This window comes from Netta rufina (genome assembly GCF_964035555.1).
Source record: "Netta rufina genome assembly, chromosome: 3".
NCBI lineage: Eukaryota > Metazoa > Chordata > Aves > Anseriformes > Anatidae > Netta > Netta rufina.
The window spans coordinates 19,188,172-19,215,950 of record NC_140125.1 but is presented as its reverse complement, the minus strand read 5'-3'; the positions used below and the strand labels follow the sequence as shown (position 1 = coordinate 19,215,950).

At 46.4% G+C, this 27,779-nt stretch overlaps 1 protein-coding gene across 1 annotated transcript; it reads right to left on the bottom strand.

The window, feature by feature from the left end:
- Window positions 1-499: 499 nt before the first annotated feature.
- On the bottom strand, window positions 500-27,779 carry EHD3 (EH domain containing 3). Its single transcript, XM_084285369.1, has 6 exons — window positions 27,258-27,779; window positions 21,659-21,835; window positions 17,760-17,857; window positions 4,368-4,780; window positions 3,126-3,290; window positions 500-1,639 (listed from the first exon to the last, which is right to left on the bottom strand). The coding sequence occupies exons 1-6, from the start codon at window positions 27,482-27,484 to the stop codon at window positions 1,112-1,114; spliced, it is 1,608 nt and encodes a 535-aa protein (XP_084141495.1). The 5' UTR covers window positions 27,485-27,779; the 3' UTR covers window positions 500-1,111.

The following is a 27,779-nucleotide window of genomic DNA, read 5'->3' as shown; positions in this document are numbered from 1 at the left end:
GTGTTACTGTGTGGTGAGGAGGAAGGTAGATGAAGGCTGTTGATGTCTAGGTTAAATTTGTGGGGGCACAGGTAGCAAAGCATGCTCTGCCCACTGTGTTGTCTGCTCTCACGATGAACCATCTACCCGACAGTGCTGTGTTCTGTGTTCTCGTCTTTACAGTAGGAATGGGACCCAGTAGCTTTCACTGCACACAATGAGTAACCATCACTTCACAGGAATGATGAACACCACCCTTGTCCAAAGGCTTTTGAAGGAGAAAACACTATCCACTTGTGAAACAATCAGTGAGCCAGGGGGTAGAGTCCTGGGTTTCTCCCCTTCCAGCCCACCTGATGCCTGACTCTAGTATATTCTCCTTCTGTTTCACTCAGGGTGGTTGTTCTCTCGGCTATACTTTGACAATAAATCACCACCAGGGAATGGATGAGAGGTGCAGGTGCTCGGGAATTCCTAGTGCCTGTCCCACAGTAAATAACGAAGAACTCAAGATGTCCAATTGAGAGCCATTTCAGATTGCTTTATTTTTTTTAAGGACAGGGAAATGCTTGTAGAACTTGTATCTGACAGTGAACTGGATTCCTAAAATTCTTAACCCAGGGATTCGAAATTTGGAATTTCTTATTAATTAGGAGGTACTCCTTAGTCTGGCCAACAGCTTGGAGACCTTTTTGTGGTTTCTTCTTTGCTATCAAGGATCTGTCTCATTAGGTTTGCAAGACCAATAAACAGCACAATGTGCAGTCAAAGCTCAGGAGTGACACTGGTGGTTAGCAGATTTCTATTAGTGCCAATTCCACTCTCAAAAGATGCAGCCCACTTGAGGTTTTCTTTCTGTCCTGCTTACCAGGTTATCCTAGTCTCAGTGTCCTTTCTTCACCTTCATGTTTACAGACTACACATTAGAAAGCAGGGACATTACACTGGAAGAGTGAATTGCATATCATCATGAAGAACGATTGGACTTTTTTTGTTCTGCTTTAGTTTTTTCTTCATACAGCAGAATAAGTATAAATTGAAAGGTGACCTCACATCTAAAGGTATAATTTAAGTAAACATGTTTTTCTAGATCTTTCTCCCCTCCCTTTCCCTCTCCCTTGCAACCCTGCTTTCATTCTGTTATTTTCCTTTTGGATGGAGGGAGGAGATGGGAAGGTAGCTCGTTTGGCAGCTCATGACCCTCCAACTTGACTTTAATGAGATGATTTGCCAAGGCAAACTCCTCATCATCCAGCATGCCATCTTTGTCAATGTCAGCCAGTTTCCAGATCTTTCCCAGCACTGTGTTGGGCAGCTTAGACCTTACCATCTCCTTCTTTGCATTGGCACCAGTTATTTTGCCATCAACGGGTGAGAGCGTATAGAAGATCTCATCATACATGGGCTTGTCCCTGGCCACCACCCACTCAGCATCATCGATCCCTTCGCCAGCGCCTTCGCCGTAGCCATGGCCGAAGGGGCCATGCAGCGTGCCCTCGAAGGCTCCTCCCTTCACCATCTGGGTGGGTCGCTGGGACTCCTCCTGGCGTACGAGCACCATGAGCTGCGCGATGTCGTTGGCCAGCATGTCTTCCACGGTCTCCAGCAGCTTGCTCTTCAGAGGCTGGAACTTGCTGAAGTCTTGGGCCTGCAACTGATCCTTGAAGTGGGATGGGAGCAAGAGGTGAGTGACACGGTTGTGCACAGGGCGGTAACAGCACAGCGTGGGCTCTGTTTGGCTCAAAAAACCCACTGCAGAGGAGGAGTGGGGAGCACAGCACTCTCCTCTGACAGCCCTGTTCCTCAGCATGCAATAGGGTTTCCCTGGCTGGCCGTGCTCTCACATACTCTTTAAGTCCTGCAGAGAACAATCTTCCCTGCTCACAAAGTGGGGCTGGCATGGCACAGAGAAGGGAAGTGATTTACTCCGATTTACTCCAAGACCTGGATGATGGCCATATGCGAGTAAGACTTCCTTTCTAGGCCATGTATGAGTGTTCGTGAGGACCAAATTGTTCAAAGCAAGCTGGCTGTGCAGCTCTTGCTGCACCTTCTAACTGGTGCTCTGCGCTCTGGTAAAGAAGTGCCACTTTGGCAATAGACTGTTTTACAGTTAAATCCCTTGCTATCATGCAGTACATCTTTCAGATGCCATAAAGACAGTAGAACTTCACAGAATAACTCATTTTTTGTGGTTTTTCACAGCTAAGCAAAAGTGGTTTGAGCAGGGACTGCAAAAAATTCTCTTTTAAGAGCTGTAAAACAACCTACAACTTTATCCTTCACCCTACCGATTAAATCCAGTCTATTCACTCCTTATGGAGTGGTGTAATTATTTTTTAAATATTTAAACACATTTTAACAAGCAGTGAATGGGATTTTCTGTTGGATACACTCTGCAGATCTCATTCCAAAGAACTTAGGTGAAATACATTTTTATTAAGAAAGATGAGCAACTGCTGTATTTCCATAGGAGCTTATAACGACTTCAACAGCTAGTAACTGCAACGAGGTTTCTGCTTGGACTGAAGCCACAGAGCAATGTAGCCTTGCCCAGCATTGTTCGAGTATACAATATAAGGCCCTGATCCAAGGTCCTCTGAAGTCTTTGACTTGTATGAACACTGAATCAGGCCTCAGCTTTGCAGCTCAGAAAAACTGATTCTCTGCCTAAAATAGATAGGGAGCTTTAAGTTTTCACTGCTTCCTTCATCCCCAAGTCTTTCTAGAAACAGAGTGAAGTAGAGGACAAAAAGATACAGCTCCTGAGGGGATGCATGTATATAGGCTTCTGGAAAATGTATTTTTTTATTTAATATAGGTTAGCAGTATCCTTAGGTCTAGAAAATCTGAAAATGAAGCCTGGACTTAAAGAAAAAGAGGAAATCATTTGTTGTCAAGTGCTGTTTAGGCAAAGACTTGAGAAATGAAGGCAGCTGTAGTTTCGCATGAGCTCTATGTGCAAAAAAAATGTTTACATGTGTGCCTAAACATGGCCTGCACACAGTTCAAGGCTCACCCCAAGATTACAACAGGCCTTTTGCACAGGCAATGATAATAAAGGTCTGTACTGTGGCTTCTGTCATATTCCCTGCAGTTATTCTTTCCTTATATGTTTGTGCTCTGGACAAGACGCCACCACTTACCTGCATCTTTCTCAGGTTAGGGAAGTCTCCTGGTGAGATCTGATGCTCCCGTTCAATGCGGGCATAAATATCTCCCAAGTTGTTAACAAGCTCTTTCTTTTTATTGTCTTTCCCAAACACGGAGGGCATTTCCTTCTTTAGAGAGCTGATGATGTAGGCATGGACCTGAAGGGCATTACATGATATGGAATGAAAAAGACAAGTGCTAAAGAACACATCACGTCTTCCCAACAGACAGTACCTGTGTGTAGGAGTCAACTCATCTTGTCCCATCCCGAGGAGCAAGCTTAGCTCCTCAGCTCACCTCTATCTGCTGATTATCACTCTAGTGCTAAGTGCTGCTCAGCTGTGTCCAAACATACAGACTCTAGAACTCCAGATTTTGTTTAATGTGGGAATGAGCCTTTGACTTACAAAACACTATGCTATTGAGTACTCTGGTACTCTGTATGAGGACTGTACAGAGCCAGAACAACCATTTTCATAAGAATCAGTTTATATTATACTTCCTGTTAGCACTGGTGATTCTGGAAGACAGAATCTATTCCAGTATCCCCAGCAGAAGTGACTGATGGCAATGAATTTTGTATGCAATATTGTGACACATCTTTATTTTGTGGATGCAGGGGTGGGGGAAGCTTTTTCTCTTTCATAGAAAGCTTTTGGGCATCTTTCAGGCTCTCAGTTATTAGGGGTCTGTTCCCAGTGCTATGGAGAGCTTAACTCAGCTCATTCTAAATAATCAGAAATGCAATTTCTGGCAGTGCACTTGATATATACCTGTGTGTGTGTGTGTGTGTGTGTATATTTCATGTTCATGGCAGGCTTATCTGCCATTCTTGTCACTCTCTGCATCCATCTAGGTTTCTCTCTTTAAAGCAAAAGACCTCCAGACTCTTACTTCCCTTGGTGTGTGATTCTGACACATGGAATTGGTTTTAATTCTGAAGTTGCTAGCACAGTGCAGCTGCTTTCTGCATCCCCTCAAGTGCTACCTTCTTTGATCTGTGAGCAACTCTTCACTCAGGCCTGTTGTGACTGCTGCACCAAGCAAAGGAGGTACAATCTTCCTTGAAGTGCATAGGACAAACACACTAGGCCTCTGAGTGAAATAAGAAGGGGAAGAGGAGAAGTAGGATCCACCAGCTATGCAAGTTATATCAGCCAAAACCACTTTCCCATACCCTGTATACTGCGGATGGCCCAAACTGAGTGTCCGGGCTCTCCCGTGCCAGTACCCACCTTGGCCAGCCGTGCCCGCTTGATGAGGTCGTTCAGCTTCCTTAGGGCTGCGTTGCGGGGAAGGCTCTGGATATCCCTGAACAGGTCCTGCTCCTCTGCTTCAAACAGCTTTCGGTTGTCAGGGATGAGCAACGGGTGGGACCAGAAGGAGCCAATGTAGACCCTGATGACCTCAGGAGTGTTGACAATCTTTCCCAGGGACCACATAAGGGCTCCGTACACCCTCATCAACTGCTGGGTCTCTATTTGGTCAGCTTTGTTGAGAACAACTCTCATCTTGTCCTCGTGGTTCTTCAGGGCCTTGATGACCTCAGAGAATTCATCTGAGATGTCCAGCTTGTGCGCATCAAAAAGAAGAATGATGCGGTCGACCCGCTCTGCAAACCACTCCAGGACAGCAGCAAAGTCGTAACCTACAAGGGGTGGAGGAAGAGCAGAAAGACACATGCACAGGTGTAGAGAAGGCTGGTGGTCATACCTGCATCATGCAGTCTGAGGGTAAGCTCGCAAAGAGAAAGCTTTCCCCCGGCAGCTCAAGTAGCTTGATAAAGTGAACAAGAAACCTGATTCTTTGCCACAAAGAGGGTAGAGAGGGAAGTGCTCTTCATTATGAAACATCTAAGACTTGCACATTTAAGGATGGTTCTCATCTTCTCCAGATTAAGAGATCACCCAGGAAGTCCTGAACTCATGCTACAAATGCTTCGTTCAAACGTACATCTTAGCAGTTTGCCTATGTTCAAACAGCTACTGCAGAAGTCTTGCACATAACAAGACAGGGACGTCTCATTTCTGAATTACTGGCCATCAGCAAAGCCTACAAATGCAGCAGAAAGCTAGATAATTAGTATTTGCACCCAGACTGGTTTGAGATTTGTATCTCTACTGCTTAATAACGCTCAGGTCTAGTCTAGTTGTGTGAGACTGTCCCATGCAATTCAAAGCCCAGGATGCAAATCACCTGCCATAGCTGAGTAATCATCCTCTCACATCTGCTGCATGTGCACGAAGCAAAATGAATTGTTTGCTTTGCTAAGTACTTGCTACTTAGGCAGCATTGCCATGAACAGCAGAGGTGGACTCCAACTAAACACACTAGTTTCAAATTTCATTACTTCAGAACTAAGGATAAAGGCATGATAAATAATGTGTGTATGTTTTAAAAATGACAGCAACAAAATAACCCTTTTTTCCTAGCTCTGTGGCATTTCTTCATCTTTTTTAAAGCCTCATCACGAGATAGGTGCTCCCTCTCTGCTCCATAAGGCTCTCCTGTGCTGTGCAAGGCTTGGGGTTATCTGTGTTGCCAGAGTGCTGTCCTCATTAAAACACCTGTACTGGTTCTGCTTTGCAACACAGCTTTTTTCCTGGTGGGCAGGAATCATCAGGACAGATCACGTGCTATTTGCATTCAAATCCTTGAACATACTTTTTTCTTCTTAGCTTTCATGAATTAATGTGTAAGAATTAATTCACTGCCTTCCCCCTCCCTGTTTTTCTCCCTTTACCCTCTCATCTTTCCTAAAGCACAAGTGATGCATCCCGCTCTTTAGGTGAGGGCTATGGAAGGGAGGACTGCAGAGCTCTGATCCTGATTTTTGCCTTTTCCATCTTGTGACTTTAAGCAAATCAGGGTGAAACCCTGGCTCTGAAGTCAGGAGCAAAGCCCATGTGAACCTTTCTCTTCAGATACATAAATTCATGTTAGCTGTTTGCTACTAAGAACTTCTTTACGTGCTAGGTACTATTACTGGGCTGTGTTTTATCTCGGTCATAGTTTGCTCATAACAAACAAACAAAGGGGTGAAAGAAGACAAATGTGCTCTGGAATTTAAACAGCTTGCCCTGCTTTCTTCCATGGGATCCACAGAAATCAGAGAGCAGGAAGCCCCTGGCCTGTCACTCCATTACCATGCAGTGGTGTCTTTTCCAGCAGCCACAAGTGATACTGGTCCCCAGCTCTTCACTCACCTCACACTTGATGCTGAGAGCTTCAGATAATTCAGCTAATGTTACCTTTATGGGAGACCTACTCAACACTCAATAAATTATGTTTTTACATCCTGTCCAGTCCATGTGTCTGATCTCACACGTTCTCATGAATCAGACTTTATAGTTGAAATAAAGGTGGTTCTGCTTGCTTTCAGATGTCAGCAGTCTTTTAACCTTAGATATTTTGCCTGTAAGGAGCTCATCTCCGTGGGTCTAACTGCATAGCTGTTTTAAAGCTATACTTATTTCTTTTCTAAATTGCACTAGGCCATGTTGGCAGCAGAACAGCATCAATACCAACACCGTATCTCACTTGGACTTGGTTCAGGCTCTAAGTTCTCCCTCTGAGGAGATCAATGGATTTGCAACGGGGGGAAAAAAACACTAACTTTGCTAAATGTTGGATGCACATCTATACCTAATGGTCAGTTTGGCTTGGGCTGTGCTGGAAATCAGTGGCAGGATAGCTTATTCTGCATATGCAGCCATCCAGCTTGCTCTTTCACCACAGAAACAATTAGTGTGACTTTGTTCAGAGAAGTTGGTGCATTTAATCTGATGAAGTCTCCTTGACTGGGATGCTTTTTGTCAAGCTGGCATGTGTTTGAATTGCACCATGACTGCTTCTCCTAGCCTCTCCTTGGAAGATCAAAGGAGAAACTGAGTCATACTCTCTTGGGCACCTAGTGATGTTACAGTGATGTCCTGTCTCAGGTCAACATGGATGGCTTCCCTCCACCAAGAGTAACAACTGCTGCTCTTCAGGGTGTTTAGCAGGGGCTGGGATGAGGTGGGGAAGGTGTCTGCACCTGACTCTCAGCACAGCTTTCAGTGATTCAGTAAAGGTAGGGAGCCCTCTGAAAAGAGGGAAGAAAAAGAAGTGGCATTGTAGTTTTGGTATTAGCTGAGGTCTGCCCATTGATCTGCCTGGTTCTCAGGATTTGTCTAAAAGGATCTTTAGGTGCTTAGCTCCAGTGATCTGCTGACATTAAGATGTGTCAAGCCAAGATCTGCAGCAGCACTTCAGGCATCCGCTCTCTGAGTCTCTATTTCCTATCCACAGACAAAAACGTTGCTCTACCCAAGAGGAAAAGGAAATTATTATCTGCTGGGATCTTTGTATGTTCCTAGCTGCTACAGTAACATACAATGAGTCTAGAATGTCCTTGTAGACTTCATCAAATGTCTAGATGGATAGGCAGAGCACCTTTCTTTCCCAGCTTCTCCGTGTGTTTAGAGATAATCTACTGACAGCTGTCCTGCACATCTCTATTACAACAGAACAAAGCCCTAAGAAGTAGCAAATATTGATGTTTCAGAGCAGTCACAACAGCATGGGCTGGCTTACATCCTGTGCTGGGAAAGAAACCTAATCCCCAGACACTCCTTGCATGTGTCCCACTTTTGGCACTTATGGGAATGTGTGAGGCCTTTCCTCTTGGTGCTAAGCAAGAAACTTCTGTGTGCAACTCTACTTACATGTAGTCTGACAAGAGGGAAGGGCAGGCGGGACGGACCTGTGTTTACAACCATCTACTTGGAGTCAACTCTCAGAGCTCTGTGATGGTATTTTCCCACACAGACAGCTGCCTAGGGAATTCCCACATGGGAAATTTGTAGGGCTGACTTTCTTGTTTTGCTTTTAGCATATAAAAGAACAGATTTGGAGCAGAGAAGCATTTGGATAGCAGGGAGACTGGGTATAAAACTCTAAGGGGAAGCAAGCTTTTAGTGAAGATATTTAAAAGTAAAGTTAAACTAATATTTTAATGTTTAGTTCAGAGGACTCTTCTATAGCATGGAGAACTCAGGATGTTTTGCCTGGCTGAAACCAGAGCTGGAACACCTGAAAATACAAGGCTCATCCTGTAACTAAATTTAAGCATTATAGCCTCACTTCATATTATTTTGTCCAATTTTTATGTTGCAGATTCATAGGACCTGACTCTACATTCTTCTGGCAGTTTATTTCAGTGTGAGGTTAAACCAAGAACTCGTCTTGACCTACCGTCAAATTAGGAGTTTTCTGCCCGGAGTGTCCCTCTTGATTCGCAAAGTTGAGTTAATAACTCTGCGGATGCGTTATGTTTTTTTGTGCCCTATCTCGGTGTTGTAGAGCGTTGCTAAGGCCTCTCACAAAGGCAGCCAGATTTGGCAGTGTGTCACTGATGGGCGAAGCTATCCACATACCACAGCAGTTTATTGTGAAGTTAAATGGCATTTGGGAAGCCAACTGCTTGCCAAAGTTGCATAAATGCAGAAGAATTATTACAGGGATGTTCACACAAAATGTGAAGGGGAAAATTTTCTCTTCAGTAATTCCTGGTTGTTTGTGGTTACACTTCTGCTGTTGAAAACCAGACCTATTTAAACGTGCCTTAATATCGCTGATGTGGATTGTTTCACAACCTCCAGAGAAGGCTGTGAAGGAAGAACACATAAGGACATGAACAGAAAATGAATCCCATCTATGCAGTGCTAGAAGAAATGGGCAAGATGAGCGTACCATTTCCTTCCATCAGATATTCTTTCACGGGGGTAGATTTCATTTTGGCAGCATGAGAAGGACTCAACAGATTTAACACAAAGCTGACAAGTCAGATGACTGCCAGTAGATTCATCCTGTAGAGGAAGCGATTTTCTTGCAGACACCCTGACACCTAGACGCTGCAAGGCAGACTGTGGCTTTATGAATACTTGTCTGTGCACTGCTGGAATACCTGGCAGCAAGTATTTAACTAAGATACGGCAGGATTATGCAATTACTTTTCTGTCAAGTCAGACAAAGAATGACACAGTCTTTACGTTGACTCTGTGCAGACAAATGATACCAGACCCAGCATCAAACCTGCCTGCCTGTAACATTTTAAAGCCATTTAAACCAGCAATGAGTGCTCATGTAGTAGCTCAGCATTGCTTTTGGCTGATGGTAAGCACACCACTGAATTGCCTGTCTCGTGGAACGATGGGCACAGACCCTGTGGTGGAGGTCAAGTGGGATGGAAGGAGGAAAGTAAGATGAAGAAATGCTGAAAAACACAAAGCTGCTTTTTTAAACTGTGCCACTGCTTTTAGCAACTTACCTCATTCCTGGTGAGTTTAGTCCCTGGGAGCTCCCTTGGTACTATCCACCTAAATCTGGGGTGTTCCAGAGACTGAAAGCCCACTAGATCACAGCCCTCAAGACAATGTGATGGTCAGGTGGAGGAAATAAAGGGAGGAAAGGAGGAGGAAGGGCTATACAAAGTGAGTAGGACACACAAAGTGAGTGGGAAGCAAGGCAGGGGTGGCTGTTGTGAGGCTCAGGGAGGGATGGTACAGGTGTGGGTGACAGAAACCGAAGCAGGGGAGAGTAGAGAACAGGGATTTGGTTTCTGTCAAGGTGAGGAGCTGGTGAAACCAGCAAGGAATGGATTAGAAAGGACGATGAAAAGCGAGGGATGAATGTTGCATTTATCTCACTGCAGCTCATCCTAAAGCATCTTTGTGAAAAAGCTGCTTCCTTTCTGGGAGTGGCTGCCTTCCAACGGGATATAAAGAGATTTATGTAACGCGTGTCTGTGGGTGTGTTGGGAAGTAGAAATTCCACAGGATGAGAATACTTCTATGAGCGATATGTCATAATTTCTAGAGAAGGTTTCTAGAGCTTGCTGATTAATTCTGCCTTTGCCTATACCTGAAGAAATCATCTGTCCTAGAGCTGGTGACTCACAGCAATAGGAGCTGCATCCTCCTGTCAGGGCTCTGCACGTCCTCTCCCTCAGTACCAAGAATTAGTGGAAATATTACATCCATTTCGGAGGCTTAAAGGTTTCCAAAGCAAAAGTAAAGGGACTCAGCTCTCCACAGCAAATCTGCATAATGTTCTCAGCTAGGAAATGTGGGCTGGTGTCAAATTTCTAATGCTAACATTTACATTAATAAGTGGAGTGGCATACCAGGGACTTTGGCTTTCATATTGTTTAGAGCAATGGTTTCAAGGTTGAGAAGAGACGAGGAGACTGACGAGGCTCCTGCTTTATGTCAGTGCAAGCTACGTGAAATCTATCTCACTAGACAAGTTCAATTCAGGTGGACTAAAACTGATGAAAACATTGTCCAGAGCCAAGACTTCTTACAACTGTAAGCTTCTATGTACACACAACAGAACTCTTCCCCTTTATCCGTTACTCGTTTGTATCTTCGTTATTTCACGGAATGTTAGGGATTGGAAGGGACCCTGAGAGATCATCTAGTCCAATCCCCCTGCCAGAGCAGGAACACAATTTGTGACAGATGGACTGAGCATCTCATGGCATCTAGGCCAATCCTCAAAACAGCCCACAGCCAGATTTTGACACCTCAGGAGGTATCTGAATCCAGGCTAGGTTTTCCAGAGATACCAATTTCCCAGAGCAGTGCTGATGCACAGACTATAATGAAAAACCTCATGGAATTCTGTCTGTGTCCAAACACAAAGTGAGTTCTCAGGACACTGCAAGAGTACGTGATGTGCAGAAATGATGCAAACTGAGATACTGATGGGCATGACCCTCCTTCCTTAATAAAGGAGATCCTTAGGGAATGTCTGGAGTGCACAAGGGACAGACAATAAAATGTACAAATTCAACAGTTCTAAAAAAATCAAACTTTGTTGGTTTAAAAATAAAAAAAGAGGACTTGCCAGATATTAACAGGAGTTAAAAGAAACAATAAATAAATAACATAGACCTTTCTATTTGCACGACTAAATACTTAATCTCATTTCTTTTGCATTATTTTTTTCTTCCAGTTCTGGAAATGCAAAACAAAGCAGTATTTCCACCCTAAATCATGAGGACAGCTCCTCTCTCTCTACATCTCCCTCAGACAAAATGAACTCGGTCTCCTCAAAAAAAAACACATATATATAGTCTTGAGTTTTTGTTTGCATCCTGCTTTCAGGTTAGATGAGTTAGTCATGCTCGTGGCTTCAGATATTTCTACAAATAAAAAGGGACAGATGCATGCAGGTTTTCCTTACATTTTTGTCTTTACAGGAAGCCCAGAGCTATGTCACTGTACAACTATGTGACTGCCTTTCAGTGGGACAGCGTGTGTGTGAGACTATGCTAAAGTCTGGGAAGTTGGCAGCGTGGCTGCTGTGCTGTAGTCATGGAAGTGGACTGCGAGGCCACAACTGATCACACTGCACTTTCACCCTCCTGGGTGGAGTGAAACACAAATAATCACAAGGGACTGTTATAGCAAATGCTTGAAATGCCTCCTTTTTAGATGCTTTCAGGGTATATCATGCTGTTCCCAGAACACGTGACAAAACTCTAAGGTCTTATCTAACAAACTTAATTTCCTTCTACCCAGCTGATTGACCAAAGCCAGTTGATGTGATCTTACTGGATTTCAGTGAAGCATTTGATACTGTCTCTCACAGTATCCTTCTGGACAAAATGACCAGACTATAATTAGATAAAAGCATAATAAGATGGGTGAACAGTTGGCTGACGGGTCGGACCCAGAGGGTTCTTGTAAATGGGGTTACATCAGGCTGGTGACTTGTCACTAGTGGGGCTCCCCAGGGCTCCATTTCAGGACCAGCCCTCTTCAGTGTTTTCATAACCGATTTGGATGAAGGACTTGAGAGTTTTTTGAGCAAGTTTGTGGATACCAAACTGGGTGGAGTTACTGACTGTCAAGGGTGGGGAGGCCTTGCAGAGAGATCTGGACAAATTAAGAGAGCTGAGCTGGGCAATCACCAACAATATGAAATTTATGAAGAGCAAGTGCTGGATTCTGCACCTGGGAAGGGGCAACCCTGGTTATACGTACAGACTGGGGGATGTGATGCTGGAGAGCAGCCCCACAGAAAAGGATCTGGAGGTTTTGGTCAGCAGCAAGCTGAACACGAGCCAGCAGTGTGCCCTGGCAGCCAGGATGGCCAGCTGTACCCTGGGGTGCATCAAGCACGGCACTGCTGTCAGTAGAGGGATGGGATTGTCCCACTCTGCTCTGTGCTGATGCGGCCTCACCTCAAGTACTGTGTGCAGTTCTGGGCACCACAGGATAAGAAAGATATAAAACTGTTGGAGAGCGTCCAAAGGAGGGCTACAAATATAGTGAAGGGTCTAGAGAGCAAGACACGTGAGGATTGGCTGAAGTCACTTGGATCGTTCAGCCTGGAGGAAAGGAGACTGAGGGGAGGCCTCATGGTGGTCTACAGCTTCCTCACGGGGGGAGTGGAGGGGCAGGTGCTGAGCTCTGCTCCCTGATGACCAGCAACAGGACCGAGGGAATGGCATGAAGCCACAACAGGGGAAGTTCAGGCTGTGTATCAGGAAAAGGTTCTTAACCAAGAGGGTGGGCAGGCATTGGGACAGGCTCCCCAGGGAAGTGGTTACGGCACCAAGCCTGACAGAGTTCAAGAAGCATTTGGACAACGCTCTCACACACATGATCTGATTTTTTTTTTTGTGGTCCTTTGGGTACCCAGGAGTCAGACTTGATGATCCTTGTGGGTCCCTTCCAACTTGGAGGTTCTATGGGTCTATCGGACCCTAAACGTTTAATGAAGTGGGAGAACATCATTCTATGATAACATCAATTCTCTTGGTGCTTGCTTTCTCTTCCAACTATGGCTGTTCAAAACACAGTCTGAGAGCTCTGCGATTGCCCAAGACTGTTTGTTATTCGTTTACATTTTTCCTTTCACTGTCCGGCTGGTAACTGAATATCCCAGAGTGAAGCTACTGGTAATTGGGAATTCTTCCTTCCCAAGAGGGAGAACGAGGCTAGTATGTTTTCCCTTGGCTATGGGAAGCCTGGGCTGCATCACAGTCAGCAGATGGAACTGGGTGGAGGGCTAGAAAAAGGCTGGAATAGGCTGGAAAAAACATGCCCTAATGAGAAAGACTTGAGGGTGTTGGTGGATGAGAAGCTCAACGTGAGCCAGCAATGTGCGCTTGCAGCCCACAAAACCAACCATATCCTGGGCTGCATCAAAAAGGAGTGGCCAGCAGGTTGAGGGAGGTGATTCTCCCCCTCTGCTCTGCCCTCATAACACCCAGCCTGGAGTACTGCATTTAGCTCTGGGGCCCCCAGCACAAGAAAGACATTGAAGTATTAGAACAAATCAAGAAGAGGGCCAGAAAGATGATCAAGGGACTGGAGCACCTCTCCAGTGAAGACAGCCTGAAGGAGTTGGGATTGTTCAGCCTGGAGAAGAAAAAGCTCCAGGGAGACCAGGAACTTTTCAATAACTAAAAAGGGAATATTTGTCAGCGGGTCCTAGTGATAAGACAAAGGGGAATGGCGTTAAACTAAAAAAGGGTAGATTTCAGATTAGACATTAGGAAGAAGTTCTTTAATGTAAGGGTGGTGAGGTTCTGGAACGGGTTGCCCAGAGAAACTGTGGATGGCTTGGATCCCTGGAAGTGCTCAAGGCCAGGCTGGATGGGGCTCTGACCAACCTGGTCTAGTAGTAGGTTTCCCTGTCCATGGCAGGGGGATTGGAGTTAGATGATTTTTAAGGTCCCTTCCAACCCAAATCATTCCTTGATTCTATGAAAGAAAGCTGCTGGGGAATGCCACTGACAGTCCTCATCGCTTGACTGTGACCTTGTGCTCACTGCTAATAACGCAGGAAAGGGAGGAGGTGACAAACAGCGGGTGAAGATGAAGTGTTCAGCATGTATTCAGGAAGTATGACCCTCAAACAGGGATCAAATACTATTTGGCAACGGCATTGTTTAACTTGGCGGACTTGGACCTGCTTAGCTCAGGCCATGTGTAGGTCAGGACTGATGGTTAGCAGAGTTTGTGAAGCTCCTTGCCCAGGGATGCACTGCTACTGAAGTGCCTGAGCTGCTGTTACCAGGTGGCTCAGTTAGCACAGCAAACTGCACGAGATGATGAATTATGAGTAAGTCCTAGCTCCTGTCTTGGCTCTGCTGTACTGAATGACCTGAGGTCCTCCCCTTTGTCCTCACTTATTTCAGTACCGTTCCTCCCTTTCTCATCTTCCATCCCAGCAGGATGGTGAGGGCTCATCATGTGACACCTGAACAGTGCTTTGCAAACGGATAGAATCTGTGCTGTTACCAAAATCGTCCAAGTAACCCAGGCTCTGTTGCTTTGGTACCTACAACTCTCTCTCCTATGAGAATCTCCACAGCTTGCTGTTGCCTTATGCTCTGCTGCAGACAATAAATGAAACAAACAACCAAAAAGGGACCTGGAGTGAGGGACAGGGCAATCTGATGACATTCTGTATGTGAACGAAGTACGTGATAAAGACTAGAGGAGAAATGGTTGCTCTCTAGGCAAGGTGAGTACAGAAGCAGTGATGGGGAGGATGCTTTGAGCCATGACATCCTGGGAATACTTCTCACCAGGCTTGTAAATGTAAATCTGTGTATCCTAGGATCTAGCTACTGTACCCACGGTACCATGGGTGCCTCTCACAAAGGATAGTACAAGTCACAGGAGCAGTGCAGGCAGCTCCTTGGCTACACCTTTTTACCAGAATCTGAGTGCAGCAAAAGCTGCGTCGATGCTGGTGATCTCATTGCATGTGCTGGAGATGTGGATTTCAGATGACAGCTTGCATCCCCCTTCACTGCTTGACAGGCCCAGACCTGCAAGTCTGCTCGCAGGAAACAACACGGGCTGCTCCGTGTGGGGAAGATGGCACATATGATCACGTAGTGCTGTCCTGGAAGAGAGCCAGGGCAGAGTTCTGCTTCTGCCTTACGTGGCTTTCCTTGGAGAAAAGTTTGCCATCCGTTTGCAAAGCCCAGCAGCTGGCTGGACGAAGCTGCCTGCTGCTAGCTCCAACACTGGCGCTCAGTGCTGCCTGCCCACTGGGGAAGGCACTGCATTTATCTGTCACGGTAATTTTTACTACAGCAAACAGGCAGTGAAGTTAAGTCAGCGTAGTCCAAACTGACGAGGAGCTTCAGAACCTGGTCTTGGCCTCTGAGTCATTCCTGGAAAGACAGTTTCCTTGCTCCTGGTCCCTGAAGCATGGACGCAACAGGGCACATGATGAGCCCTGATGGATTGCTAAGCTGGCACTGTATAGATTAATTAATGTTCTTAATAGGAAAAGAGACAGACTTCTGACGTTCCCATCGAGAGGAATTTCCTATTTTTAGACATGCTGCTGGTTCACATGGGATGGGCAGGGCAGGAATGCCTGCCATATCTTCTGTATTTGTACTTTCCCTCTCAAATTTATGACAGAAAGCTGCTTTGCTACCCCTTCCCTTCCCTGATTCTCACTGGCACTCTGATCTGAGGGTCTTAAAACATACATCCTACTGGCAAATAATGGGGGGAGCAGAGCTACCCTCCTCCCAACAGTTAAGGAACTGGGAGGTCTCTTGGGAAATCTCTCCCAGGTTTTGCGACATTCCCAAATGAAATCTGAGCAGGCTGGAAGGTAGAGAAGGGCAGAAGCATTTTGTTTCATCAGCAGTTTTTGGCACCGTCTTGTTTTCTGTCTAGAAAATGCGTTATTGCTCTGTCTGCCTCCGAAACCAATCTGCTGATCAGGGCAGCTGGCTTGCAAGCCTAATGGCAAACGCACCAGCCTCACCACTTTCTGTTTCTCTGCCATGACAGGCAGAAGGCGAGCACTCCCTTTCAAACACTGGCTTCCTTGAGAAAAGCTTAAGCTAATCCCTGGCAACAGCCCTTCCTAAATTTAAGCACCTCAGCCCTCTTCTGACTTTCTTCTCCCTGGGCTGGATCCCCTGCAGACAGAAATCAGTGGAGCTCTTCCAGCTTCAACAACATTATGTTGATCTAAACCGGATGAGGAGCTTGTCCTCTAGCTATTGGAAAGCCACCCGATGTGGCCCACGGAACCAGCTTCGGGCTGTCCTGGCTATGTGTGAGGGTGCAGTGAGATCCCACCTAACCTGTACTTTGGGCTGCTCCCAGATGCTCAGGGAGGTGTTTGTTGCCCTGGGTCAAAGTGCACCACCTGTAACTTTCCTAACAGCACACAACTGCGTACCAGCTGTGTTCTGGCACTGCTGGTATTTACTGGTGTAGCCACAGGAATGGGACACCAAGGCAGCAGTTTTTTTTTTTTGTTTTTTTTTTTAATAAAATGAACAAGTGTTTTTTCCTAAGCGAGTTTTCATCACATTAATAGTTCCAGAGAGAACTGTGCACTTTCTGTAGCTTTTTTTTTTGACTGAAAAATGTTTATACCATATAAACTTTGTTTATCTCTGCTCTGAAACATTTTCTGTTGAAGGGAAGAATGCTTACACAGCTCTGATGAAGGTGTGCGCATCTTGCTACCTTCTGACTGTCTGGAAGGAATTCATGATCTCCTAGCAGTGCTAAGACCCACGTTGGAAAAGCTTAATGTGAGTCTTAACTAACTCTAACTATCTTTTATAGCTTTATTGATGCTTCTTTAGTTGAGCTCCCTACGGTGGAAGATCCCAGTAAAATGAACAAGGGCTGGCTCTGTACAAGGTAGTTCCTTGATGGAAGAGAAAAGGAAGTTTCCAAGAGCAATTTCAATGCACAAGTGAGTTATAAAACTGAATCAACAGAAATCTTCTGGGACAGAACACTGAGATACGGGAAAGGCTTCAGTACTTTTGAGTAGTGCCTGTGCTGCTGAAACTTAATTGTGCATTGCTAATAGGCAGTGTGAGTGAGGACTGATCTCCTCAAACTCAAACGTGTGTGTCGTCATCATGTTTTCACTACTTTCGGCTTCCTTCCACTAAAATGCTGTACAGTTATCAGGTTTATCTCAGGAACCTGTGAGAAATGTGAGCTATGCCACCATCATCCTACAGAGTAAGGAAATGACTGCAAACAGGAGGTTCAAAGTATGGAGATGTTGCCCACTTCAGAGGGTCACCCTGAGCCATTTAGAGGCTTCATCATTATTAGTATATGAATACCATTCAGTATCCCCACTGTTTCCAGATTTGCAACTGCAACAAGGAATGCGAGTGCCAGCTTAGCCCTTATCCAGTCCAGCACTACATTCAGGAAGCGTGGGCACTGTAAGAAACCTGTGAGGCCGATTGGAAAGAAATCAGGTTGATTGCCATGCAAGCCTTGCCTAGGGCTCATCAATAGGTCGCTGAAAGCAATTGCTTCTGCAAAGTGGACAGGTATTATTTGACACTTTCTGATGGAAATCTGTTCTACTAGGGAATACCAAAGAGATATAAGTATTGCTGACACTGTCAGCAACCTTACCTGATAGCATTTAAATTCTCTGTGGCAGATAGCAAATTAAGTTCGAAGGAACATCAGTAGTCATGGCATCTCTCTGAGAGGCCCTGACTGTTGTTTCTGTCTAGAATTTGTACAGCTTCAGAGGAAACCCACATAGTCCATTCAATTTTAACTACCGTGATTTGGAAAAGAACTGAACTTGGGACTTACCTCTGCTAATTCTCTGCTTTTCTCCAGAAAGGATTCCCGGTGTATCAATGACACTGATGCTCTCTAACACAGGGTTAGGTAGCTGGGCACATACAAACCTGTGCAAAAACAGTAAGGTTTAAAATAAAACCAAAAAAAGTACTCGTGATGTTCCATTGAACATTACAGGCAACATGGGACAATTCAAGCTCTGATCTCGCAAGTCTTCAGTTAGAATTAGTCTTGATTTAAATAAATGAAAGAGCTGCCAGAACTGAGCACTTTCTCTGATTATTTTGGCTTCTCTGGAACATGAGTCTCTGTCATGACCTATGACGTGAGTCATTTTTTCTATGTCCCCAAAATTGTGAGAAAAACAATTCAGAAATCCGTATTTGTTTTTTTTCTATTCGTATTTTAGCAAGAAGTGGTATTTCATTTTCTTCATTCTGCTGCAGGGACGTGAACTCAAATGAATTGAAATAACTCATTTAAATAAATCAAAGTTGTAGGTTTTTTTAATCTACTTTTAAATCTGGTCTTAGAACGTGTGCTATTCTTGCACCACGGAAGCCCTGAAGTCTGAGCAACATGAGATCTCAAGAACCTTAGTCTGTCTTCCTGCTTCAAAGCAGGGTCAATCAGATGTTTGTCTGAAGTGTTTGTCAAACCCATGATGCAGATTCAACAACCTTTGCTGGGACTCTACTCCAATTCTTAATTATCCTTACAGCAAAATCTTTTTCTTAATATCTAATCTAAATCTCCCCTGCTGCAATGCATTTTAGTCTCAAACACAGTAGACAAGGTTTATTTTTCCCCTCTTGCAGCAAAACATATACCTATTGTTATTGCATCTCCCCTCAGCCTTTCCTCTAAAGAAAAGCAGACTCTTTTCCATCTCTTTCAGTTCCCTGTAGCTGCCCTTCTAGTTCATTTTCCAAGTCACAGAAGGCCTTTGCAGCTTTCCTTCAGATTCTTCTTAAGTTGTTCCACATACATCTTCTGGCACGATGTGGTATTCCAGCTGTGGCCTGGCCAGTAGCGACCAGATTGGATGAATTGCTCCTTCTCTCTTACATAAGACATTTCTGTTTGTATGTCTCAGGAAGGTATTTACTTCTCTCTCAGAAGTATGACACTGTTGACTCACACTAGGTTTGTAATTCACTCACTCGTCTCCCCTCCACAGCTCCATTTCTGTGCAATTCCTCTTCACCTAGCTGTTCACCATCTTATGCCTACACAAATCCCTAGCTGAGAAGAGCACTTTGTGCTTATTCTTAGAGGGCTGCAGCTCATCTCTTTCAGTCATTGCTAACAGCAAAAACATATCTGCTCGCATGGCTCCTGGTTGCATTTTGTGGACAGCCTTTTTGTGGCAGCATTCCGAGCAGCTATAAATATACGTGTGTCTATGTATGTATGTATATTAATAGGCTGGTGTAACACTGAGGCATAAAAAATGGTGCTGTGGGAGGAAGCAGAACCACAGAAGGACTGGAGTTGACATAATGGCCACTAGATGAGTCAAGGCAGCCAGAGCCTCTGCTGGTTTTTGATGAAATCCCTGCAGCAGTGAACTCCTCCACAACCTCACCCCAATTTTTTCCACTTGTAGGACTCTAAGATCATTTTGACAAGAATGAATCCTTGTGGGTCAGAGAAGTGCCTTCATTCCTACACTATCAGGTATTTCAGTGCAAATATTTCAGCCTCTTTCCACCATCCACAGCTTGACAGGTGGCAACAGGGAGCATCTTTGCACCTTGTGTAGAAAAGGGGGCTGGCTTAGTTCTCCTGATAGGTGCCAGCCTTAGCAGAGAACAAAGGCTCCAGAGGTCACAGGCAAGGGGATCTTCCATAGGTTTCTCTAGGGAAAGTTCTCCACAGGAAATTGCAGATAGAAGGTCAGAAGCTAGCTTAAGAAGTGCATTCTGGCTCTGTTGGCAATGTTCTTAAGGATGCTGTCTTCCAACTGTCCCCACAGAACTGCAGGTACCTCAGGGAGCATGACCCAATTCTGTCCTGGACCGCACTAAGGGATGCGTGCGGTGTCAAACTGGCCTTTCATTACCCCTACAGGCAGAGTATGGGGGTGAGGAGGAATTGTTATCCATGTCGTCTCCTGTTGCTGACAACAAAAAAGCAGAAACAACTCTACCTTAGCTCCCTAAGACAGACAACGAGGGTTGGGAATAATTTTGCAACCATCAACCAAGCCAACATGATACCAAAGCAATGGCTGGTATCCCTGATTTTCTCTGATGGGACCCCTCCAAAGCTGGGATACTGCCAGCACAGCTGGAGTGAGGAGAACAAGCCCTTCTCTTAATGCCTAGGAAGCACCTGGGGCAAGAAGAGGGGGGAAAGGAAACAGGGTCAGAGCATGGTACTGCAGAGCTGTCTCTTTTCATCTCAAGACAGCTTGTCAGCCCCATCTCTGCACAGAAATCATTACACCATTCTTTTTCTATCTGCAGAAAAGGGGTTAATTAGCTGTCATGGCTACTCTCCGCACTGCTAGCAGGACTGCACTTCAGCTGCTGCTGAATCCCTGCTGCGCCCCTCTGCCCTGCCGTCCTCACGTGGAAAAGGAGGAGCAGGAGGAGAGAGCGATAGCACAGCATGATGCAGTGAACTAGGCTAACAGATGCATAGCAACACCAGAGATCCCTTGTTGTATTAGGAGCAAACTGCATTCAGGATGTGTCCAGCAGTCCAGGTGTGCTTGCTTTTTACACTCCATGCCTGACCTCATCACTCCTGAGGTTGCTTCTCTTCTGCAGTGAACTGTCGGCCAGGTACACGCGTTCCAGGCCTTGCAAGATGTTGAAAACTGCTGAAAATCTGTCTAGTGAAGGACCATGTTGTAGTATTTGAGCCTGTGTTGTGATCAGATATTGCTTCTATGGGCAGTGAGGCTCTCTGCATGGCAGTAACTCCAGCTAGGTCCCTCTTCTCTCATCAAGCTTCTCCCCAGGTCTCTCTGCAGGCCCATGCCCTTGCCTGCCTCTCTGCAGCCTACGCTGGCATTCCTGTGGTTAGAGTTGGTAGGGGACGAGGCACTCTCTGGACAGACACTCCCAAAGCCTGGAAGTCAGAAAAGGAGTCCAAGCCCAGCTTTCTTGGTCATTTGGCTGAACAGTTGGCCATGTCTCCCACCCTGTGCTAGCAGGGAAGGCGCCAGTGACAGGTGTCAGTTTGTTCCCATTTCCCTGCTGTAGCACAGGCTGTGCTCCCCTAGGACATGGGTGTGTGCTGCTGGCTTCCTGCAAGGCCTAGATCCAAAATTGGATGGTTGGGCGAGGTCTAGGGAAGGGAAAGGTTAGATTCCTGATGTTGTGGAGCTACTGGTCAAAGCCCCTGGACAGTTTCCTGTAGGAAAGAAGCACCTTCAGAGCTGTTACCAAAATATATGTAGGTTACATGTATATGGCCTCAGAATGCAGAGACATTCAAGTAATTATGAAAGAAATGCAAGAAAGCAAAAATGTGCGTGTTGTACCAGTTCCACTCTACCGACTTCACTGGCTGGGTCTGGTTGGACTCTTTAGCTTCGAAGAACTGAACTGACTGCAGAACAGAAGCAGCTAGGAATGTAAGAACAAGGGACAGTGAAATGTAATGGAGAGTATTTACCTCTAGACTCCTACAGCATGAACGTGACAGGCTGGGCTTCATTTTTGTTTTGTTTGTTCAACTAAAATGAAGTTTTGACCCACCTGACTTTATTAATCTGCCCTTCAGTGAGTGACTGATGCATGCCTGGTAGGACTGGGATGGCTTTGTAATTGCCACGTGGATGGGGAAAAAGAAGAGGCAGAAGAAGAGTGTAATGCCTTACCTGTTTAAATTGCTAGCTATGCTGCTCGTTAAGTTTTAGCTATATACTCCAGAGCAAGTTTTTGATTACTGACCTGTTCAAAAAGGCATTGCCAAAGGCATTGAGTTTCCTGAATGGTTTTTTGGGATCCACCACCAGTGCATTTCCAGGAACAATTCCTTCCACATCTCCTTGCATAACCGCTATAAAGGAGTCAGTTGTAGGCTCTGGTCCAATCCTCATTCCTGGGAAATCCTGCTCCAGCAGGTACCTGTAGGTGAAAAAAAAACAAGGTGTGAGCATGACACGAGATCTGCCTAAGTCCTAATTGAGTTGTCCTGAAGATCCCAGTGAGATTACGTAGCTAAAGAGTATAGATCCTTTCAAGAATATTTTTAGCACTGTCACTGATTTTTTTGATAGGTGTCACAGTAGTTTTTCTACTTGGAATCTCCACTTTTAAAGCTTTTACATTTCAGGAGGATTAAAACTTATGAGAAGATTACAGCTGCTGACAAGGGATTCTCATCATGTTTAATCGTTTTGTGTAGTTTAATCTTCAAGACATTTAGAACAAACTTAGCTTAGTGAGGTAAAAACAGCAGTTCACTGCTATCAGAGAGTTAATCCTGAAACCTTACTGGCCTTTGGTGCCGATATTACTTCACTGCTGCTCATTTCAGCAGAAAACTCATCCAACTGATGTGCTTAGCCCCCAGTCCAAATCAGTCACTCAAAGGCCAGCTTCTCCTCTACTTGGCTGTTGAAGTCTCCACTCCTTCCTGCACACTCCTGTAGCACAGCTACAGGTTTGCTATACAGAAAAAGGAAGTCTGGAGAAAATGTACAGCCTGCTGCTGGATGGGGCAGGCGTGCTGGTGATACAGGATAGAGAAGGCAGAGTTGCTGAATGCCTTTTTTCTGCAGTCTTTAGTGATAAGACCAGCCCTGGGATGGTGTTGGATCACCTGGCCTGCTGACAAGCTCTGGATTGTTACCTGAGGAATGTGTGACTACCAGGCTGTAAGAGTTAGTGTTGCTTGTTGACATCAGATAGCCTCTTCTCTCTGTTAGCCTCTTCCTCTTCTGTTACTTTAACCTCATTTTTATGATGAGCCAGAAAGGTAAACACAAAACTGAAAGTGATGTTAAAAGCGGTTCTGGGGGAGGGGAAAAAGGAGAGGAAGGGAAGGAGTGGTGATTCTTGACAACTGAGATCAGCATATGCAACAGTCAGCACTGATAAGACTCAGGTGAGTGAACCAAAGTTCCTACGTGAGGGACTACAGGACCTCTGCTCTGGCTTTGTACTTTGCTTTTGGTCTAATCTTAAGAGTGATATACAGGTGAGCATTCACCTTACCTATAACAATGAATCTTTTGAGTTCTCTCCTTGCAAGTATTAGAAATAAAAGAAGCAGGTAGTAATAACAACCATCAAGTGCAACAAATAAGGTGCATTTGAAAAACACCTTACTCCATGTGACAGGTCTCAGCCTTGCTGAGACAGTAACCCACTTATTTTATAGGGGTTTGAGATGCACGTGCAATGACACAGCTTTTGAGCAACAGGGAAAAAAAAAAAAAGCCTGGGGTTTTTGTTTGTCACTTACAGACAAGGCTTCTGAGAAAACCCAAGCAAAAGTGCCGTATATAACACTCCTTATCCAGCCAGGCTGACTGAAAGAATTTTATCACAGCTCCACTGAGCTCATGTTTCAAAGCATTTATTTCTTGTACACAACAAAACAAATCTCAGCAAACATCTCAAACTATGAGAAAATGTTAATTGGCTAAATGTGCAGCAAGCAACATGAAATCAGAGATAAAGATTGGCACTGTCTGGTATCACAGCCTCTGTTTGAAGTCAAGCTTCTCTGGGGGTTTGGGTACATTGTGCAGGAGGGCGTCTGCGGCACTCAGCCTCATTGTACAGCAGTCAAACACAAGGGAATTATTGACACTTGTCTGGGGAGGGGGAGGCAAGCTGCTGCTAGGCAGTGACAGAGGCTGCCTCTGCTAACAGAAGAGCTGAAGAACACGTGATTGTTCCATTTGTGGGGTTCCTGGGAGAGGACAGCAAACAATGACTGTGGGAGACACCAAGTGAGAACAAGCAGCAGCTCCAGAGCAGTTTCCCCAAGCAGAGCAGCGTGCTTCACTCTGCGCTGGGTACGCCATCAGAGATCTGGGGAGCAACCTCTGACCAGGTTAGGAAGGTTGTGGAAAGCACCAGGCAGGAGGCAAGCATTTATTTACAGCCTATCTGCTTTTTGGAGAAGCATCTGGAGCCTGTATCTGATTAAGAGCATTGCTCTGCTTGCCCCCCTCTCATTGCTGTCCCCGATCCTGCTGAGAAGGTCAAGGGGGAAGGGCGGAGAAGCTGCACAAGGGCTGACCCGGCATGGGGCATCCTTCCCACCAGGTTTGGAGTAATGTAGAGCAGTCGGGCTCTCCAGGCAGGAATGCCTCACAGGATGTGGGGGAGGGAGCCATTTGCTAGTGATGAGTCACGGAGGAGCCCTGCAGGATGCTGTGGCAGCAGAGGTGATGCATGCCGGAGAGGATGAGGAAAGGGAAGAAGGGGAGAGGGGGAGGAAGTGGCAAGAGCTGCCCGGTGGAGGCCAAGATGAAAGGTTCAGGGCCATGCAGGGAGGTGACAGAGCTGCCCAGTGCACACGGTGACAAGCAGGCCAGAGAGGCCAGGACATGTAAGCCATTAGCTGTACGGGAAAGGAGTGGCTACACTGCAACAGCAAACCACGCTGACAGTCAGTAGAGCTCGGGCTGGCTTGTTTATTTTATTAACAGGACGGCTGGACAGAAGCCAGGATTATTTTTAGAGAAGATCACAGAATCTAAGTGAATTAGGGGAGTAATGTTCTGTCCTGCATTCCCATCCTCTTACAGGAAAGCTTAAGAGCAGAAACATTAGATGCAGGCTTCAGTGGCATCCTGCTGTCCCAAGGAAGTTAGATGCGAGATGTTCCCAGGCAGAGGTGTGGCCCCGCTCCCAACACCCAGACCTTCCAGAGCCCAGCCCTGCAGAAAGGACTTGGCTAAAAGGATGCTGACAGAAACGGGAGCAAGGAAAGGGGATATTGCAGTACGCAGGAGTGGAGAACTGTCAGTGTCACTCACGCTGCATCTCTCACACAGCAAAACAAGGCTCAGCTCCCCAGGTCTCTACAAGGAGAGAGCACAGCATTGTTTAGCCCGTGTGCTGGTCTCACTTCGCTGCCTCTGACCCACGCAGCTCACCTCCCTCCACCCCCTCAGCCTCCAGGAATGTTTCTCAGTGCCCTTGACTGCTTTGCTTCTGCCACTTCCTCCTGACAGGAGGGCAGCCTCACCACCAGAAACTGCACCTAGGTGCTTTCTCCAGAGAGGTTCTGGCTATTTATTGCCTCAGAAGCTTGTGTTTCTTCCCTGCTTTGCCTCAGACTCCACAGGAACAAAGGAATGAAACAAACCCATGTCTAGGATAGGTGAACAAAGCAATGTTTTTGTTTTAAAATGGTGCCCTGGGATTCAGGTGCAAATTGAGATTGAGTTCACTTCACAAGTGTTTAGCAGCACTAATCAAAACCTGTAAGTTGCACTGCAGTATGCACAGGATGCAAGAAAGGAAGGGACACATAGGGAAAGATGTTAAACGCCTCTCATCTGGACAACATTTTATGGAAGAGATGCTGAGAGATCATTTCATGTTTCACCCTGGTACCAAGCCATACTGGCTGTTTCCCCTTTTACCTCCTCCTCCCTGCTCCTAGTCTTTAACTCCTACTCACCATCCCATGGTAACTCTGGATGCTAATCTGCTGTTTATCCCAGCTGCCTAATGACCAGCACCTGCAGGCTCATGCTGGAAGCCTATCACAAGCAGCACAGCTTTCTGGCACCTCCTGCCTTTGTTTGGCTGGGAACAGGCTGGAGTGGTGGGCCCTCACACTCCTCCTGCTGTCAGAGGCCCACGGGTTCTTCAACAGCTCAACTTTCACCTTCTTAAGCACAATTTTAAATAGAAAGAGCCTCCACCTTCCTGCAAATGGCTTGCTCATGGCCATTTTGCACTTCTGCAGAGCACCAGCTCCTGGTCACTTCTTCTTGACTGTAATCCCTGAGTAAACGCATCCCTATCTGTGCACAGAAGGGCTGGGAGACGAGGGCAGAGGCTGGCTGAAGGAAGGTTCCCAACAGCTTGCTGAGCAGAGAGCTGAGGGCTTTCTGCCTTCCCACAGAAGTGAGGGCTTAGCTTCTCCTTTTGCCTGGAACATGGTTTAAGCAGCCAGACTTCTGAAGAAAGCTTCAAAACGAGCCCAGGCTTACAGAGAAATGAACAGAAGGGGGCAAAGGCAGGGAGACTGCTAACAACAGCATGCAGGTGAGACTGCAGGGAAAAGCTGATGCTGGCAATCCAGACAAGGATTTGGAAGGATGCTCTAGTTACACAGCCAGCAAGCTCAGGAATGGATATGCAGCAGCCTCCTCACATTCAGGGAAATCTCTGCTCAGGAACATCATTAACTGGAAAGGCAGAAAGAGCCTTTCAAATGGGTTTGGTATCAAGTCACAGAACAAAGATTTAGGGTGGAACCAGACAGCTATGCTATACAAGACATTTTTTTCATTTTCAGAAGAGCAACTCCCTTTCCAACCACATGTCAAATGCTTCTGAGGGTCATTCACATTCCTTCATCATATACCTGAGCTGCTAACACGAGAAAGGCCTTGTCATTGCTAAATTTCATTTGTCATCTGCGTGTCTGACAACATAGCAGAAATGCATGCTTTTCTTGGTCCTGAGTGGTGCAATAAGTAACAGGAATATTACACAAAAACACCCTGCCGTTTCTCAAGGTCACTTCTGGAGGGGCACTGTCAATTTGATTCACTTCTCTCTAGAGCTCCTTCCTTCAGCGAGAAGTGCCGGCAGAACAATGGGACTGGCTGCTTGTGGCCTCCGTCCAGATTTACACTGGGGTAATTCCGGAGATTTCAACACAGCCACACCAGAGTTACGCTGGAATTTAACGCTAAGCCCATGAATCACGTAGGAAATGCAGACAGCACAGCTTCAGCTATGATCCCCAGAGAAAGGCTGCTGCAAGCTGAGCTAGAACTGTCTGAACAGAGATCCCAGTAACAAAGTCCAGCTGGAAAAGTTTAACCCTTTTACAGCTTTGTATCAGATCTGCTGCTGGCAATTCAGAGCGAACTTGCTGCTCCCACTATCACAGCACATCAGGACACAGGTCTTTCCTCCACAGGCACATGCCCGAGCACACGTGTTTCTCAGGCTAGGATCCCCGTGCTGCCTCTGGGCACAGTACAGAAAGAGAAAGAAAGGAGAGACGCAGGCCAGTACAAACCCAAGAAGACACTTCAAGTTTTCCTAGGTGGTTGCCACAGTGCTTGGGCAGCAAGGAAGTTAGAAAAAAAAAGGTCCACAGGGGGATACCTTGACCTGAGCAATCACAGGGGTTCCCCTCTTTGGGGCTTTCCACAGCTTCACACTCTGAATGATGAAGAGGGCCTGAAGTGACTCATTTCCCCACAGCAATGCCCTGCCCTAGGCTACTTCTTGCCACCCTGACGTTTCACCAGGTGCCTCACCCACCCCGTCCTCACGAAGCAGAGCCGCGGAGGCTCCTGTAGGGCAGCCTTCAGACCCCAAACTATCCACACGTTACCTGATGAAGGTGGTCTTCCCCGTGGAGTACTGCCCCACCAGCAGCACCATGGGCTTGTTGTCGAAGTCGGCATCCTCCAGGGCGGGCGAGTGGAACTCGTGGAACTTGTAGTGCTCCTCCAGGGGCAGCAGCTTGGTCTTGTAGAGCTTCTTCAGCCCCTCGCTCACCGTCTGGAACACCTCGGGGTCCTTCCTGCGCCGGTCGTCGGTGCCCAGCCAGCTGAACATCTTGGGGCCGCCCGAAGCCAGCTCCGCAGCGACAGCCGGGGCCGGGGCCGGGGCCGGGCAGCGCAGGGCAGGGGGCGGTGCGAACGGGCTGCGGGCAGGCGTTACCCTCGCATAGCTCCCTCAGCAAGGCTCCAAGCGGCCGTTAGCGGCGGTTAACGGCTCGGCGGGGCCGCCGTTGGGCGCCGCTTCAGCCCTGCGCCAACGGCTGCCGGCGCGGGCATGCCGCGGGGACGGCGCCCTGTGAGGGGAGCGGCGCGCGGCGGGCGGCGGTTAAGGGGGGCGCCCGCCAGGAAAT

Coding starts and splice junctions, on each gene's coding strand:
- EHD3 (XM_084285369.1), bottom strand. CDS start 27,484: ATGTTCAGCTGGCTGGGCACCGACGACCGGCGCAGGAAGGACCCCGAG. Junction 21,836..27,257: donor GGGAAGACCACCTTCATCAG/GTAACGTGTGGA, acceptor TTTCACCTACAG/GTACCTGCTGGAGCAGGATT. Junction 3,291..4,367: donor AGCGGGCACGGCTGGCCAAG/GTGGGTACTGGC, acceptor AATGCCCTTCAG/GTCCATGCCTACATCATCAG.